The sequence below is a fragment of the Gallus gallus genome, chromosome 1 (genome assembly GCF_016699485.2).
Source record: "Gallus gallus isolate bGalGal1 chromosome 1, bGalGal1.mat.broiler.GRCg7b, whole genome shotgun sequence".
Lineage (NCBI taxonomy): Eukaryota > Metazoa > Chordata > Aves > Galliformes > Phasianidae > Gallus > Gallus gallus.
The window spans coordinates 194,532,281-194,549,396 of NC_052532.1; the positions used below are offsets into that span (position 1 = coordinate 194,532,281).

The 17,116-nt window shown below is 53.6% G+C and overlaps 2 protein-coding genes across 3 annotated transcripts in view; one reads left to right on the plus strand and one right to left on the minus strand.

The window, feature by feature from the left end:
- Positions 1 to 3,379: 3,379 nt before the first annotated feature.
- On the plus strand, positions 3,380 to 5,568 carry TPBGL (trophoblast glycoprotein-like). The gene has a single exon (XM_004939022.5). The coding sequence runs from the start codon at positions 3,506 to 3,508 to the stop codon at positions 4,589 to 4,591; it is 1,086 nt and encodes a 361-aa protein (XP_004939079.3). The 5' UTR covers positions 3,380 to 3,505; the 3' UTR covers positions 4,592 to 5,568.
- A 4,446-nt stretch (positions 5,569 to 10,014) lies between these two features.
- Positions 10,015 to 17,116, minus strand: part of PGM2L1 (phosphoglucomutase 2 like 1) — a 39,332-nt gene continuing 32,230 nt past the window's right edge. For both annotated transcript variants that reach the window (XM_001233128.7, XM_040659152.2), the window contains 3 exons: positions 16,822 to 17,011; positions 16,023 to 16,156; positions 10,015 to 13,548 (listed from right to left, as the gene is read on the minus strand). In XM_001233128.7, coding sequence (XP_001233129.2) covers positions 13,446 to 13,548; positions 16,023 to 16,156; positions 16,822 to 17,011 — 427 coding nt within the window. In that variant the 3' untranslated portion in view covers positions 10,015 to 13,445. The remainder of the gene's footprint in view (positions 13,549 to 16,022; positions 16,157 to 16,821; positions 17,012 to 17,116) is intronic.

Below are 17,116 nucleotides of genomic sequence, written 5' to 3' on the forward strand. Positions count from 1 at the left end.
CCCACACATCCCTGCAGCACTGGGGCCAGACCAGAGCCACGGGATGGGTGACATGTGACAGCCCCCATTGCCCCTACACCCGGTAGGGGACAACCCCCCCCTAAGATCACACAGCTCATGAAATGGAGGGCACGCTGGAGAGGACTCTGACTCCTTGGGAGGGTCAGCGGGGAAAAATGCTGATGCGTGGAAATCCAGCACACCGTCGGGAGGAAGGCTGTGCCCTGAGGACTATTTTCGGCTTGTTTTTCTTAACGATGGAGCCACTGATCTATGATATTGTCACGGCTGTGACTAAGGGCTCTGCAGTTGGAATGGCATCAAGGAGGAGTTGGAAAGAGGGCAGTGCGGGTCCCGGGGGACCGGTAATGGGAGAGAGCCCTTCACCTCCTGTTTACATTTTAATGCCCGTCCAGGTTATTCATTATTTATTGCTAATGTATTTATAGAGCATTACCAGCATGCACGGCGCTCGGCAGACACTTGGGGAAAAGGTCCCCTCTCCTTCGGATAAATGGTGTGGTTCAACACAGCCCCAGTGCCACTGACCCAATGCCTTTGTAGCCAGGACAAAGGCAGAGGGACCACCTCTCCCTCCTGCCTTTGTGGCATTTCCAAACGTGCCTCTTTCCTGCTGGTTTGCTGCAGCATCTGATGGACACACACCAAACCCAGGCTGCAGGCACCCAAAGCACTCGCTCCCAACACCCACTGAACCACAGCCTGTGCTCAGTGCAACACAGTGAAGCATTGGAGGAAATGGGATTCCATTGTCTGGTGTGAAATGTGATGTTGGTGCCTTCCGGATCCCCTAAAAAGGAGCAAGAAAAAAACACTTTCTGACTTTCTGGGGTGTGCTTGGTATGTCAGTGCTGCTTCCCCCTCCATCTCCACAGCCCTGCAAACCCCATCATGCCCCAATGCACCCGCAGGTGTATCACAGAATGGCCTGGGTTGGAAAGGACCATAATGATCAACGAGTTTCAATCCTCCTGCTATGTGCAGGGTCACCAACCAGCAGCCCAGGCTGCCCAGAGCCACATCCAGCCTGGCCTTGAATGCCTGCAGGGATGGGGTATCCACAACCTCCTCGGGCAACCTGTTCCAGTGAGTATTTGCAAGCCTGTAGTGTTTAAATGTCAAATCTTTGACACCATCTTAAAATATGCACCAACTAACATAATACATCCAGTTCTACCCAGCTCCCCGGGTCAATGAGCAGAAATGTTGAGGGCTGGGAGCAAAACCCTGAGGGGTTTTCAGCATCCGTGTTTCCAAAGGCATAGAATAGCAGAATCATATTGGAAAAGAGCCTGAAGATCAGCAAGTCCAACTGTCAAAATGAGGCTCTGCAGGACCTTCCCCACCCAAAAGCAATTTTGTCTTTGTACTTTTGCAGGAAGAATTGAAAACACGCCCAGGAGAGATGCAGAGGCCAGAAGATGAGTTTGGTTTAAACCACACATTGTGTCTTTGGAACTTTCCCTCCCACCTTACATAGCAGTGGGGGCAAAGGGTGACACTATTTTGATTGCTAACAGCCAATTTAAGGCTGGTTCAACTCAACTCAACCCAACACAACACAACATAACCCAACCCAATCCAACTCAACCCAACTCAACTCAATCCAATTCAACTCAACCCAACCCAACCCACCCCAAATAAACTCAACACAACCCAACTCAACACAACCCAACTCAACTCAACTCAAAGCACTGCAAACAAACCACAAGGAAAAGGTAGTAAAGATACACTGAGGATTAGACCTGGAGACCTGAGGTGCATGGGGAGGAGAAGGAGAGCCTTCAGCCTCACTTGGCAGCAGCAGGAGACAGTAAAAGAGGGGGAATATGGGGCTTCCTGTGGGCACATGGCATGGTGAGCAATGCCCCTTCTGTGAGTTGGCTCCCCACATCAGTGGCATCAGATCTCATTGCCTTAATGCCAAAAAGTCTTCATAGAACAGAATCATATCATCATTAAGGTTAGAAGCACCTCTAGGATCATCAGGTTCAACTGCCCACCTAAGACCAATATTGCCCATTAAACCGTGTCCCTGAGTACCACGTCTACACGTTCAAAGGGGTTCCAAGTGCACTTTCCCACGAGTTCCTGGCTTCCTCGGTCTGCTGTTGGACACTGTCACTTTAAATCTAGGATTTGTCCATCCTGGTGTAGGGTGGCCAGGAGCAGATGGAGCAGGATCAGATCATGCCAGCATCCAAAACCTGCCCCTGCAGAATCCGGAAGAGCTTCGGGGAGAGGGAATCCCAATGGGGAAAAATCCTTTGGGGGAAAAAAAAAAAGAAAAAGAAAAAGAAAGGTGAGAGATAAGGGCAGGGAAAAAAAAAAAAACAACATAAAATTGGAGAGAAAAAATGCCAGTCTGCACGGGCTGAGGTTTGCAGCGGGGGGAAGAGCTTCATACGGAGGGGAACGAAGCCGGGAGGAGGTGACGGAGCCCGACGCCAGCTGGACTTTGCCCAACAAAAGTGATGGCATCTCCTAAAGCCCTTCGTGTCCATCGGAGGCTGCACCCCGCGCCGCCACCCCCTCTCTTCCCCCCCCCCCCCCCAAAAGTGGGGGCACAGGGACCTGCACAGCTCAGGGGTGCTGTGAGGAGATGGGTGTGGGGAGTGGGGGCAGCCCCGGCAACTCCGGGGTTGGGATGGGGATCGGGACAGCCCCAAATCCTCCCTGAGCTGGAAAAGGAGCGGGACAGCCCCAACCCTTCCTGCGGTTCGAAGGGAATCGGGACAGCCCCGCAGTCCTCCCCGAGCCGGGAGGGATCCGTGCCAGCCCCCTCCGGGCAGCCCGGAGCCGAACCGAGCCGGGACGAACCGAGCCGAGCTGAGCCGGGCAGCAGCGGCACCGCGCACCTCCGACGGCAGCTGCCCGCTGCGCTCCGCCAGCCCCCACCTCCCTCCTCATTACACATTTTTCCTCCTCTCCACCTCCTTATTCTCTTTTTCTCCTCCTTTTCCCTCTTCTCCCTCTCTTCCTTCTCCTCTCTTCCTCCTCCTCCTTTCCTCACCTTTCTCCTCCTTCCTCCACCCTCCTCTTCACCCTCATTCTCCTTTCCCTCTTTCCCCCCTCTCTTTCTTCCTCCTTCTCCTCTTCCTCCTCCTCCCCCCTCTCCATCCTCCTCCTCATTCTCCTTTTCTCACTTTCCTCCTCCTTTCTGCGCCTTCCTCCTTCTCCTCTTTCCTCCTCTCTCACCTCCCCATCCTCCTTTCCTCTTTCCTCCTCCTCCTCCTCCTTCCCCCCTTTCCATCCATCCATCCATCCATCCATCCGCCTTTCCTCCTCCTCTTTCCCCCCTCCTCCTCCCCTCCCTCCCCCCCACCCCATTTGGGCAGCTCCGCTCCCGCTCTCCTCCACCAGACGCCGCCGCTCTCGGGGCAGCGCACTCCGCAGCAGCAGCAGCGGACCCCGGGGCGGGGGGAGCAGGCAGGCAGACAGCCCCCCCTCCCCCCCCCGGCCCCTGCATGCTCCAGCGCCGGGCATGGTCCGCAGGACGCGGCGGGCGGCGGGGCTGGGGCTGCCCTGCTTGGGGCTGCCCTGGTTGGGGCTCGCCTTGCTGCCCTGGGCCGTGCCCCCCGCCGCCGCCCCCCCAGGGGGCTGCCCGTCCGCCTGCTACTGCGTGGCCACCCCGGAATTGGTGCAGTGCCGCTACGAGAGCTTGGACGAACCCCCCCGGGAGCTGCCCACCTCGGTGCACAACCTGAGCATCTCCGGCAGCAACCTGAGCGTGCTGCACCGCGCCGCCTTCGCCCCACTCCCGCTGCCCGACCTCCGCCTGCTCCGCTTGCGCCACGACAACATCCAAACCATCGAGGACATGGCCCTGCAGGGGCTGCCGGCCCTGCGGACCCTCGACCTCAGCCACAACCCTTTGCGTTCGGTGGCGGCCGGCGCCTTCTCCGGCGTCCCACTGCTGCGCACCCTGCAGCTGAACCAGGCGCTGCTGGCCGCCCCGCTGGAGGAGCAGCTCGCCCTCGCCATGCGCAACCTCAGCCTGCACCGCCTGGAGCTGGCGGGCAACGGGCTGCGGGCGCTGCCGGCCTCCCTGCTGCCCACCGGCCTGGAGGAATTGGATCTCCGCAACAACTCCCTGCAACGCTTGACGTCCACCGAGCTGCTCAGCCTGGAGGCTCCGGGGCTGAGGGGGCTGCGGGTGTCACTGGGGGCCAACCCGCTGCAATGCGACTGCGCCCTGCGCCCGCTGCTCGCCTGGTTGCGCTCGTCCGCCGCCCGCGTGTCCGATGCGCGGAGCCTGCAGTGCTCCAAACCTCCATCGTTGCGCGGGACGGCGGTGCTGAGGTTGCGGCCCGAAGGGTTGGGTTGCACGGCCGATGAGGGCGGCGAGGCCGGACAGCTGGAGACAGCTTCTTACGTCTTCTTCGGCATCGTGCTGGCCCTCATCGGCATCGTCTTCCTCATGGTGCTCTACCTGAACCGCCGCGGCATCAAGCGTTGGTTGCACAACCTGCGGGAAGCTTGCCGTGATCAGATGGAGGGCTACCACTACCGCTACGAGCAGGACGCTGACCCACGCCGTGCCAGCGCCGTCGGCACCCCGGGGCTCTGACATCACCGGGCTCTGGTGGCACCCCGAGATGCTCCTTCCAGCTGCCTCCATCCCCAGCATCCTCCTGGTCCCCATCCCGTTGCCACGGTGCTGCTCCAGAGATCCAAGGTGCGCGTTGGGCTGCATCCGAGTGGGCAGCATCATCTCCTGGAGGGCTCCGGACCGGCTCAGCCCGGGCTATGATGGCATCACAATGTCCTCCCTCCAGCTGACTCCATCCCCAGCGCCCTCCTGGTCCCCATCCCATTGCCACGGTGCGGCTCTGGAGGAAGAACTGGTCCTAGGGATGCTGTGAGTGCTCCTGTTGGGCTGCGTCCGAGCAGGCAGCATCATCCCTTGGGGCTCCGGACCAGCTCAGCCCTGCTCCATCCCATCTCTGGATCCATCCACTTGTCCCCATGCAGGTGCTGGGATCAGGGGCGATCATGGGTTCACCATGGTGACGAGCCGGTCCCCGGACATCACCCCATCCCAGCTCCCTTGCACTGCAGACATGAGCGTGAACTGCACACATCCCGGGGAGCAGCAGCCATATCTGAACCTTTCCTGGACATTCCCGGAGCCCGGACTCGACTTTGACCATGTACAGCTCTTTCCTATTAGATTTCTATTTGACTAATGCAAGAACTTTGCTTGATTTCTCTCTCTTTTTTTTTCCCCCCTTTTCATTTCTCGTTCTGCTCTCCCCACGAACCACCTGAGCTCTCCCAGCCCCAACCTCCTCCCATCGGACCACATCCCCATCTCTTCCCAGGCACAAAAGGACACAGCCACGCAGGGATCACCCCAGCAGGTGCCTGCATGTCCCCAGGGCACTGGGGCAGCTCCTTTGCCCTCAAACCCCTCTCCCAGCCCCGGCTGTCTCAGCACATCATCGTAATGAACAAAGCCAAAGCTCCGGCTCCCATGCACCTGCCCGTGTTTGCTTTGAACCGTGCCTGTTACTATATCCTAGAGCAAATATACCAAAAGCTGCATCCCTTGTAGCGTCTGCTTTCTATAGAGTGGTTCCCAAACGTCGTCCAGCTCAGGCAGTGCCATTATGGTCGGATTTCCAATCGCTCCTTGAGGTGCAGAATTTCATCGGGCTCGGAAACTCCTTTTGCTGGGGGGCAGTGGGGAGGCAGAGCAGCTCTGCAGGACTCGTGCATGGAGCTCAGCCCTAAGTCCTCCCTGTGAGCAAGGCAGGGGCTCAGTAGTTCATCCCAGTAGTGGGTTTCCAAAGCAATTTGGGTTGCTCGAGCATTTTTGTTCCATCACTCATGAGACACCTGTGCCTGCAGAGCAGCTGTGGGCATTGCTGTGGGGCTGCCACTCATGGCAATTCCAAATGAATGTGCAACGTGGCACAGTGCTGAAGTTCGGTACGGGGCTGAGCTGGTTGCATTTCAGTCCATGGGGGTTTTCCTTTCTGTGTGCTGAGCCAGGGAGGGCTGAGGATGGGGCTGAATCCACGGTGCCTGGGTTTGGGAAGCTCAAAAGCGCCTGGGTGTCGGATGCAAGGAGATGCCTGGGTTGGGGATGCTTTGAGCCTGAGGATTGAGCTGCATCTCTGGTGTCAGTGCCTGGGTTTGGGATGCAAGGATGTGCCTGGGTCTGGGATGCTTGGAGCCTGAGGAGTGGGCTGTGCCCCTGGTGCCAGTGCCTGGGTTTGGATGTTTGGAGGTGCCTGGGCTTGGGATGCTCAGAGCCCTGGTGAGGTTTGGCAGGGAGTAGCTGTTACCCAGCATGTCAGGCTGGTAAATGAGGAAGGAAGCAGCTGTGATGGGTTCTGGGCTTTTTGCTCCCCTCTGTGTGTACGCAGCTCCCACACTGGGTAGCTGATTCTGCAGAACTTTGCCAAGAGTTAGAGCAATTATTTCCATCCCGTGCATCCCATTACTTTGCATTTTTTCCCTTTGTATTTGCCCTCTGATAGGGGCAGTGGAGCTGGTGCAGAGGGGTGGGGCTGCACTTAGCTGTATTCATGCAGGAAAACAGTGCTGCGAGTCCAAGTGAGTGTCCTGGGTGCTTCAGCAGAAGCCTGCTGTCTTGGGAGGATCTTTCTCTTCAGGGCTTTCCTCCTGCCCCAGGAACTTGAGGGCGCTGGCTCCAACTGCTTTAATTGCTGGGATCTTGCAAATTGAGAGCATTGAAGCCTCAGAGTGCAGGGGTGGCAGGGGGAGGCAGAAGGGGATGCAGGAGGGGATGAAGGAGGGGAAACAGAAGGGGATGCAAGAGAAGATGCTGGAGGTGAAGCAGGAGGGGATGCAGGAGGAGAATCAGGAGGGGATGCTGGAGGGCAATGCTGGAGGTGAAGCAGGAGGGGATGCAGGAGGAGAATCAGGAGGGGATGCTGGAGGGCAATGCTGGAGGTGAAGCAGGAGGGGATGCAGGGGAATCAGGAGGGGATGCTGGAGGAGAATCAAGAGGGGATGCAGGAGGAGATGAAGCAGGAGGTGAAACAGGAGGGGATGCAGGAGGGAAAGCAAGAGGAGATGCAGGGGGAGATGCAGGAGGGGGTGTAGGAGGAAAAGCAGGAGAGGACGCTGGAGGGGAAGCAGGAGGGGGTGCAGGAGGAGATGTAGGAGGGGATGCAGGAGGGGACACAGGAGGGAATGCAAGCAGAGATGCAGGAGGAGATGAAGGGTGTAATGCAGGAGGCAAAGCAGGAAGCACCATTTTTGCCCAGGCTCAGAATGACCTTTCTGGTTGCACAAACTTGGACTTGTGCTGAGAGAACGCAGCCTTTGAGACCCATTGTGGTTTCCCAGATTTGGTTCTTCTCCTGTCTTTTTTTTTTCTCCCAACTGTCCCTGTGTGTTTTCAGTGCTCAGGGCTGCGTGGGGTGGCCACATCTCTGCTGTGAGATGTTTGGATTGCAGGGAGCACCATGGGTCTCCCTGCAGTGAGAGCAGTGAGGGGCTCAGGCAGAAAAAAGCACAGAAGCCCAGCAGCTCACCTGCACCACGTCCCTGATGGCACTGCAGGGTTTGTGCTTTGCTGTTCTCTCTTGGGGCACTCACAGGGGCAGAGCCCAAACCTGCAGCTGACAGGACACAGCCCCTGTGCTGGGGAACTGAGTGAATCCCAAAGAAATCGGGATGGCACTGGATCCCGTCCGTGTATTTGTACAGAGGCTGTGCTGCTGTTGGGGTCAGCTCAGGAAGGGAAAATGGAAACGGTGACAAATTGGATGAAAAGTGCTATGGGTTTTCGTATTCCCATTTTGCTGCCTCCCCAAGGGTCGTTAGTAGCCATGTTCCCAGGGCCCAGCCCTTCTGATTAATAAGGCCAGGGATGGGAGCTGCCACCTCCAAGCATTGCTGAGCACTGGCACGCTCAGCTCAGTGATGAGTCCCCATCAGTACTGAGACAGATTTGCCCCTTTGGCAGCCAGGGCTGAGGGGTCTGAACCCTGGGGGCTCCCCCTGCACCCCAGGGCACCCCCAGCCCCACGTCCTGGTGTCCCAGCATGGAATCACCTCATCCCTTGGGTGTCTGAGCCCACAGAGCCCCCCAGACATCAGTGCCCTGGGTGGAAATCCCTCTGTTTCACCCATAAAGGGCATCAAAGCACCAAAAACATGAGTGCCAAAATAAAAGCAACCTGACAGGAGAGTTCCTTGGAGGTGGGTTCCTCGGTGTGCTCGTGTCTCCCCAGTGCCTTCCTCAAGCAGATGGGACGGATGGGTCTCCCATAATCAGCCTCCATCTGGATGATCTTCCAAAATAATCTGTGTTCCAGGCTGTTTCAAGCACGTTGTTGGCACAATGGGGACAGGTGGGGTCTCTTGGGGAGGTTTCCTTATCCTTTATGAAGAGGAACCAAAATCATCTCGGTAAGGTGTAAGTAGAGAACCTGCAACTTAAACCCCTGCAGATGCTGCTTTGGATGGGCAGGACCAGCCTGTTCCATCCTCATGGGACAGGTTTGTGGAACAGAAGGGCAGACCTTTGGCTTGGGATGGCCCAAACTGGCAGCCTCTCAGGTGGGTTTCCATAGGGTTTGTGCAACCATCTCCCACACAACCCTTGCACCCACCTGGCTGATCCCCCGGTGAGGAGCTGGGGACACTCCAGGAGCTCCATCCCTTGCAGGACGAAGACTCAGGGACCAGGGTTTGGGGACCTATTGCAAACAGATCCATGCAGCAACAAAGCAGATTTCCCTCTCCTTGAGAGTTGTTTCATTGACTACGTTAAGGTTCTCCTTGCCCTGGACCATGAGGATATGTGAACCCTGGTCCCAGCAGCACCTGTGTCCCCTTTCATGCTGACAGGGGAACAAAACCACAGAACACAGGCTTGGGGAGATGGGTGTCAGCCCACGGAGAGCCATGTGGGCTGGCATGCTGGTCATTAATTAGGTTACTCAATTAACATTTACATTGCCAAGGTGTGAATGTGAATCCAGGCACTGCTGGGACTCACCAGCCTCAGTGTGTCCCCACACGATGCTCTGATCCCCCCCAAAACCCCACATGTGCTCTCAGGCACGGGGCAGGGACTTGGGGCTGGTGCTGCTCCTGGAGGAGACGGGGGATCTGGAGATGAGAGTGCTGCAGGAAGTGGGAATCCCGGAGATGAGAAAGCTGGAGGAGAACGGTTTGGAGGAGGTAAGATCAGCAGAGCAGTCCTGCCCTCCCTGCCCCTCAAACCCAGCCAGCCCTGCCGTCCCTGCACCCCGAGGACCCGGCCATGGGCAGGTGGGGACACCCAGCGCCCGCTCGTGCCATTGCAGGTGGTTGGGGATGGACTCGGCTCCCTCCTGCTGTCCCTATTCCGGCCCCTTCTGCTGCTCCCTTTGCCCCCTGCCCACACAGAACCCCATCTCTGCACCCAGAGAGCTGCAGGGGATGCTGGAATCTCTCCCTGCAAAGCAAACATCGCACTGTCAGAGCGGCACAAGGCATAATGCAGAGAGAATGAGGGATAGCTGGGAGGACGACAGTCCAGACAGGAGAAGAAAGCATGGATTGGTGCAGAACTCCTGGGGATGAAGTGCACAGCCATCCCTGGAGGATGCAGGAACCCTCCTGGACGTGCTGTGGCTTCTGCCCATCTGCTCCACAGCCCCAGCCGTCCACCTAAGCATGCTTAAATGCATACATGACCCACAAGGAACTTCTCCATTTGTATCACTCACCGGAGAGCCCTTGGGTTGCTGCTCCCTCCTCCGCCTCGGGTCGCACTCTGACATCAATTCTCTTCCTCCCGAGTTCAGGGCACAGCTTTAGGAAACACTGGATCAGCTTTAGGAAACATTGCTCCTTCAGGGCTGCGGGGAACGGGAACCCACCTGCAGCTGGAATCCCACCTGCAGGGACCTCCCACCCCCTCTGTGCTGCTCTCAGCCCATACCCCCCCTGCACCGAGGCAAAGACCAGCTCTGTTTGGGGGCAACGAAGCTCAGCTGAAGAACACTGATGAAACGCCAAGGGTTGCGACTACCAAGAGAATAGTTTATTGTTTGTAACACTTCATTCAGCTAAATCCACGTAGCAATACACACAGAAATACTTCAGAAAAGTGCAAATTCTCACTCGGTCATATGCCCTAATTGTACAGAACAGACATTGGATAATGAGGGCACGGATGCAGAACTCCCTGGGACTCCTGATAAGAGTGGTGCAGCTCTGGCTGCTTCCCTACCCTGCATACAAAGCCACTGAGCAGGCAACGGCAGGAATCTGCCATCCAGACTTGAATCCAGGGCTCACCATGCAAACAGGCCCGTTCCTAAACCAAACTGAAACCCTCAGGAGCCAAAGAGGGGCATGAGGTGCTACCCGAGCAATGCTGGAGCAGGGAGTGTGAATTCTGGAGTGCTCTGCACCTCACCTCAGTGTCTGAAACTGAAAAAGACCGAATTTTAACTGTTTCCTGGGTGAATGATGCAAGCAGGGGTTTCCCTCTTGAGGCACTGAGGGCATCAGGAGACCTACACAGACAGGACTGCAGCTCCTGCACTGTTCTCTGCTGCTGGAGTCCATGCTGCAGGAAGGGCAGGGGAAGCAGACAGGCCCACAGACACAGCAGGGCTGTGCAGCTGCAGTGAGAGCTGCATTTGGGCTTCCAATGCAACCCTGCCATGTCAGACACGCTCCTTCCTTTGCTTCACTCACGCCACGGTAAGAAGTGTCTTCTAGAGTTGCAGGGAGACATGAATACCACCTGAAGCTATGTAAATCACAGACTGGACACTGCATCACTACTAGAATAAAATAGCTGGCTGCAAGCTCTATCACACAGACACCAAACTCTGCCTGGCAAGTCTCCTGTTCTTACACAGATCCCCTCCAAGACCCTGGAAATAGAGTTCTGCCACGCACCCGAGTGAGATAGAGATCGAGTCTGTCCCAACATACAGAGAAAAGACAAAAAGAAGCCCTCCTAAATGCTACAAACACAAACCACGGGCAGCTGGATCGCAGGTCAAGCTGATGGCTGCAGCTGTACAAAAGGTGCACTGTGACTGGAAGCCTCGTAAACAATAATCAGAATGCATTTGTTCGAACAGCGCTTCCTGCTCGAGCCTGGAAAGCCTTTGTTCTTGCCTGGAAGGCAGCAAAGAACAGCCAAGAGCTGAAAGGAGATTGTGCACAAGTCCAACAAACTCTGACACAGTCACGGGGCAATGCAACGGGAGAGTTACAGTCCTTCACAGTCAGAGCAATGAGGGGACAGGGAGGAAAGAGTTCCTCAAGTAGAACGGTATAAATACATCCAACGGTTCAACGTGGTACAGGAAAACAATGGTAGCAGCAGTTTACAAACAGCAATAGTAATGATACCCTTAAAATACATTCAGTATGTTGTGCCTGTCATTTCCAGAAGCACTTCTACAACTACAGCTTACTGCTCACCTACGGACGAGGAGAGTCCCGGGCACTGCACTCCTGGTGCTGTACGTTCAGTGCAGGCAATTCACACCACGAGCAGCACCCAGCTGCTAAGGATGCTGATGGAAAATACAAACACGAGTGAGCTGCTCTCATCTGAACTGCCAGGAGATGCTCAAGTCAAAATCAGAGTGTGCTGCCCGGGGGCAGAAGCTCCTTCAGGTCAGGGCAGGACCCAGAGCTGAGCCCTGCGGTGGGGATATGGCATCACACCACTGACACCTCCCCAGAGCTGCACAGAGCAGTGAGCACACCCCAGGGTAAACGTGTGCAATCAGCCACGTGTGCAGTCAAGAAGGGGAAAAAGAAACAACCCAACCTTTTGGCATCGGATACACTTCGCTCGGTTGCGGAACCATTTGGGAACGCTTTCCTTTACAATAACAAATAAATAAATAGGGGCGCTCAGCAAGAATTTGTGCGACACAGACCTTCTGCAGCACACCTACATTCACACCCTCACCCACGGCTAATAGTGCAAAGCTGCTGTGGGCACCAACACCCCGCGCTGCACAGATGCAGACACCCGATGCTCCTCAGAGCCGTTTGGATGCGATGCACACGAAGCCACAAAGAGGGCACGATGGGGTGGAGGGCAAATGGGGGTTCAACAACAGTGGCAAAACAGCACCTTTAACCTCAGTGCCTCCTGGGTTCCCCTCACGTAACCTTCAATACAGAACCTGAGTGCTTGGGTTTATCTGTTCCTCTTGTTTAGCTGCTGTGCAGTGAGTGGATAGATGTCCAGAAGATGGCTGGCTTCGTTTTGAAGGCTTATGTTGACTAATGTTATCCTCAATCATCAATACCCAATTCCTCCTGAACGTGTCGTTGTACTTCAGAACTGGGGGAAATCTACACACTTCTGGATCAGCATCTGTCAGAAAAGAAGTGATGAGCAGGATTGCTTTCTGCTTGAGCCAAGGTAGGAAACGGACAACGAGAAGCTGCTAAAAATCCACCTTAAAAGAGCAACAGTATTGGCAAACTGCTGTTCTAACAGGAGTGAGTTTGTCAGATGTGACAAATAATACGAGTTAGTAAAAGATAGCAATAACAGAGAGTGTCTGCATCTCACCTCTCCTTTCTTTCCCCCTGTTTTGTTTTGTTTCCTTCAATAGACAGCTGACATCACAACCAAACAAGTCCCCAGCTGGTGTTTTCATACAAAGATATTAAACGTCTGAAACCTTTAGTAAAAAAAAGTAACTTCAGTCCCTTCAGAGGTGTGGGACAAGAAGGGGTTATAAAGCCCACAGCAGTCAGAATAGGCAGTTTAACCAAAGGTGAATGGGTCTCTGTCCCTTTGGAAGCCCCAGGAAGGCAGTGAGTAACCCAAAAACCAGACTGCGTGTGTTGCCACTATTGTTTCACACCCCAGCAAGTGTTTGGGGATACACACAGGAAAGAAACAACGCACGGAGAGCACCTCCAACAACAGAAGGATACGAAATAAGCGGAAAATGTCCAATTGGAGCAACTTGCCTCAACCAGGTATGCAAAGCACTGAACTCTACTTGAATGGATTGGGGAAGTAAGAGCTGGAACACCACCACCAACGCACACACACGACAGCTACGAAGAAGCAGAGCTTTTTGTCAGCTCGGGGTGATTGCTTCCAACCAAGGCGTCCTGGCTACCTGAAAGCAGTTTAAGACAAGAGTCAGTGGCCACAGGCCAACTGTTTTAACCCTGCTGTGGCAGTTTGCTGGCGCTGCGAAGGTCAGCGAGCCTTTGGTCAAAAGAAGGGGAAACTACAGGGGAAATTCCAGGCAGTACATTCCACCCTTCTCTGCTTACCTCAACTGACAAAAGAACTCTGCTTCCTTACAGAATAAAAATGCAGCTGCTTGTTTTGAACACACACACACACACACACACAGGCACACAGTAAACAGAGTTCTGTTCTTGGTTCCTTGGTTGGATGCGGTGCAGCGCAGTGGCTCCTTCCAACACCAGCTGCAGGACAGCTAAGCTGAGCGCCAGATGAGTCCGTTCTTATCAGGCTCGAGAAAGTTCTCAATCAGAGCTTCCACGAGCTTCTGACGCTCTTCTTCCAGCACAGCTCTGTCGCTGGAAGAGAACAGAGAGGTGTCAGAGGTCGGACGAACACCAGGACTCAAAAAATAACCAAATGAAAAGCAAGAGCTGAGGGGGATGGATTTGCTTTGCTGTATTTCCTATTCGCGGGTCCAGAGGAAGGCCATCAAGATGGTCCGAGGGCTGGAGAACCTCTCCTATGAGGAAAGGTTGAGGGAACTGGGCTTGTTTAGCTTGGAGAAGAGAAGGCTGTGGAGAAACCTCACTGTGGCCTTCCAGTACTTGAAGGGAGCGTATAAACAGGAGGGGGAATGGCTGTTTACGAGGGTGGATAGTGATAGGACCAGGAGGAATGGTTTTAAACTGAGACAGGGGAGGTTTAGGTTGGATATGAGGAGGAAGTTTTTCCCCCAGAGGGTGGTGACGCACCGAACAGGTTGCCCAAGGAGGCTGTGGATGCCCCATCCCTGCAGGCATTCAAGGCCAGGCTGGATGTGGCTCTGGGCAGCCTGGGCTGCTGGTTGGCGACCCTGCACATAGCAGGGGGTTGGAACTGGATGAGCATTGTGGTCCTTTGCAACCCAGGCCAATCTATCATTCTATGATTCTATGATTCTATGATCTACTTGCTTTAATAAGCTCTTTCCTGGTAAGGACTATTGCAAAATGAATTTAAATGGGGAAAAATGGCCACTAGAGGTCAACTATGGTTCCAGAACGAATGGCTGCAAAAATGATGCAAGATTGGCAAAACACAGGTTATACACTGATGGAAAAGTCAGAACTGCCCCTAGTAGAAGAGGCAGATACCCTCTGTGCTGTCAGAAATGGCAGATACCCTCCATGCTCTTCTCTACACAGAGTCCAGCTGTCCTTCAAGGTTGTTTTAACTAAAGTGTAGTTCAGGAGGGTTGCACTGCCACACTCCTTTAAGGAAGCATTCCTCCTTTCCTGCCCTGATGTCTCACTGGAGGAAGAGGAATTCAGTCTTCAAAGAGGCAAAGCAGGCTTGTTATTTCTTCCTGCTTTGCTCATGTATGGAGCCGGTCATACAGCACTGCCCCTCAGGTCACCCTTCCTCTTATAAAACACCCCAAACTGCTGCAACAGAACTGGCTTCCCCAATGCTCAGCCTTTAAGAATAATCAGTAAGCTGGAACTCAAAGAAATAGTTGCAAGGCTATTACAGAAAGGAATGTGTTTTGAAGCAGCTGAAGAGCATTTTGTGCTTTGAACCAGGGAAGCTTGAACATTTCAGTCTTGTGTTCCAGATCATAATTGCTGTTAACCAGTGGTATTACTGCAATTAAGAGCTCACTGTGTTTTTCTGACTTACCAGAATGAACTGCAAAAGCCCAAATGATGCATCAGAGCATCTCAAGTGCTCCTCTCTCAACTACTCCAGCCCTCACGTGTTAAGCTTATGTGAAGGGCAATATTTCTTTACTCCTTCCTCGCTGATTGCCTCAACCAGATCCTACTCTTCATCAGATGGTACCTTGCCTACTTTCAGGTTCATGGAAGCTGAATGGAGAATCTCCATGCCCACATACACAGTGTGTGTTCATAGAGCAGACAACCAACAAGCTTTTACCCAATAAACAGGAGCTTCTGGTAATTGCTTCCATTCAGAATATTGGAGTGGAGAACTCCAACCCTCCTCTGACCTGCTGTTATTCCCTGCTCAATTCAGGACAGTTTTAAAAGACACCTCAGAAGATGGGCTGTGCCTGTGCGAGAAATCCATGGAGCAATAATCAGTGTTTAAAAGAACAATTCAGCACCCTGTGGAAAGCTGTGCAGGCATGGACTCTTGTCTCCATTCACACACTCATTTGAGTGGAGTCGGGCCTCTGTTATCCACTGCCTGCCTGAATCTGAACAAAACACGCAGTGAGAAATAAATTCATCCTCGATTTCTGCCAGTGCTGATTCAAAGGCCCCTTTTGTGCTATTTTCAGTTTTCTGCTCCATCTCAGACCGAGAACCTAAGCTCCTCATCTGCACTTCTGACTTCAACCCTCGAAACATTCCCCCGTGGTTTTTTTTACATATATAGATATATTTAATGCTTCTTAACTGGAAGAAGCTGATCCCAGGTGGCTATAAAGAGGAGACAGACATCTAATTACTATCAAGTACCTTGGAGCACCACAGCAGATTCCTAAGTACAGTAGGAATCCACCTGGATTTAAGCATGCTCGCCAGCAGCAGCACAACTTCATTACATTTTAGTTCACAAAAAATGAGCCATTAGGTTAATAAATGAACCCTCCTAGAGCAGCAGATGCTTAAAATTCAGTTCTTTGCCTTATCCACCGCAGAGGGTTTCTCATATGAGCAGGAATTTCAATGCCCCAGGCAGATTAGCAGGCTGGAGCAGCCAGGAGTGGCTCAGGTCTCTGAGGAGGCAGCACAGGAATCCATTTCCACGAAGGAATGATGCCTCAGCAGTGCCCTTTCAGCCCAGGCATGCTGTGATGTCTGCATACAGAGCTGCTACTGACCTCTGCTCGGGCAGTGCACACATCTCTGCGTAGTATTTGATCTTTGGCTCCGTCCCACTCGTCCGAAGGGTGGCAACACAACCATTTTGAAACGTGAAAGTGATCATCTGGCTGCTTTTACTCACAGGCAGCACCTACATGGACAAGAAAAGACGATTACGGGGCGCCCCCACTAACACAAATACGTTGCTTTGGTTCGTGTTTAAATAGAGCAACCAGTATTTACAGAGCTAAATAAGCATGTCCTGTATATCCACCAGCCGGGGCAATATGCTAGAACAAGTCATTGCAGCCTAACAGACAGAACTACCCCCTGGATCAGTATTTTAGGATAAGTGGACTGTTTCTTACTCCCACGGAAATTCCACCTTCTGGGAACCCGCTAGATGGCAGAATTGTTGCAGGAGCACCAAAGTCACCCCAGCTAATGAAGTTCATCCATTGTGGATGCCTCATCCCTGGAGGCATTCAAGGCCAGGCTGGATGTGGCTCTGGGCAGCCTGGTCTGCTGGTTGGCGACCCTGCACATAGCAGGGGGTTGGAACCAGGTGATCATTGTGGTCTTTTTCAACCCCAGGCCATTCTATCATTCTATGATTCTATAGGAAAGAGGTAAAACAACAGCAAAGTCATTTCACACTGAAATAGTTCTCTCCCCAGTTAAGCCATCTTAGTAGACTGCATTAATTACACTGCCATCTAAGATGCCATAGTACATCCTCCTGCATAGCTGTTGGCGTATTCAACTTTCAACCTCTTCAAAAAGAGAAGCCCTACTGCAAAATGCTTTGTAACTCACCGACTTCTTATCGGGCTGGCTGCTGTCATAGCCAGTGGTAATGTCCCGTACGTGCAGTATGTTGTAATCACCACAGAACTTGGGATAAGACTGAGGGCCATCAAAGTTCCGAAGCCTCTCAAATATCCTCTTGATGGTTGGAGGATCATAGCACAAGAAATAGGAAGTTTTCGATATGTGATATCCGTACCTACAAGGAGATGACTCTTTTCAGTTAAGACATTCAGAAGTTTTCTGCACATTTGGCATCTAAGGGAAGTCTGCCTGGAAGCAAAGGAGCAACGGGAAGATAATA

Excerpts from the sequence above, each read along its gene's own strand:
- TPBGL (XM_004939022.5), top strand. The coding sequence starts at position 3,506 with ATGGTCCGCAGGACGCGGCGGGCGGCGGGGCTGGGGCTGCCCTGCTTG.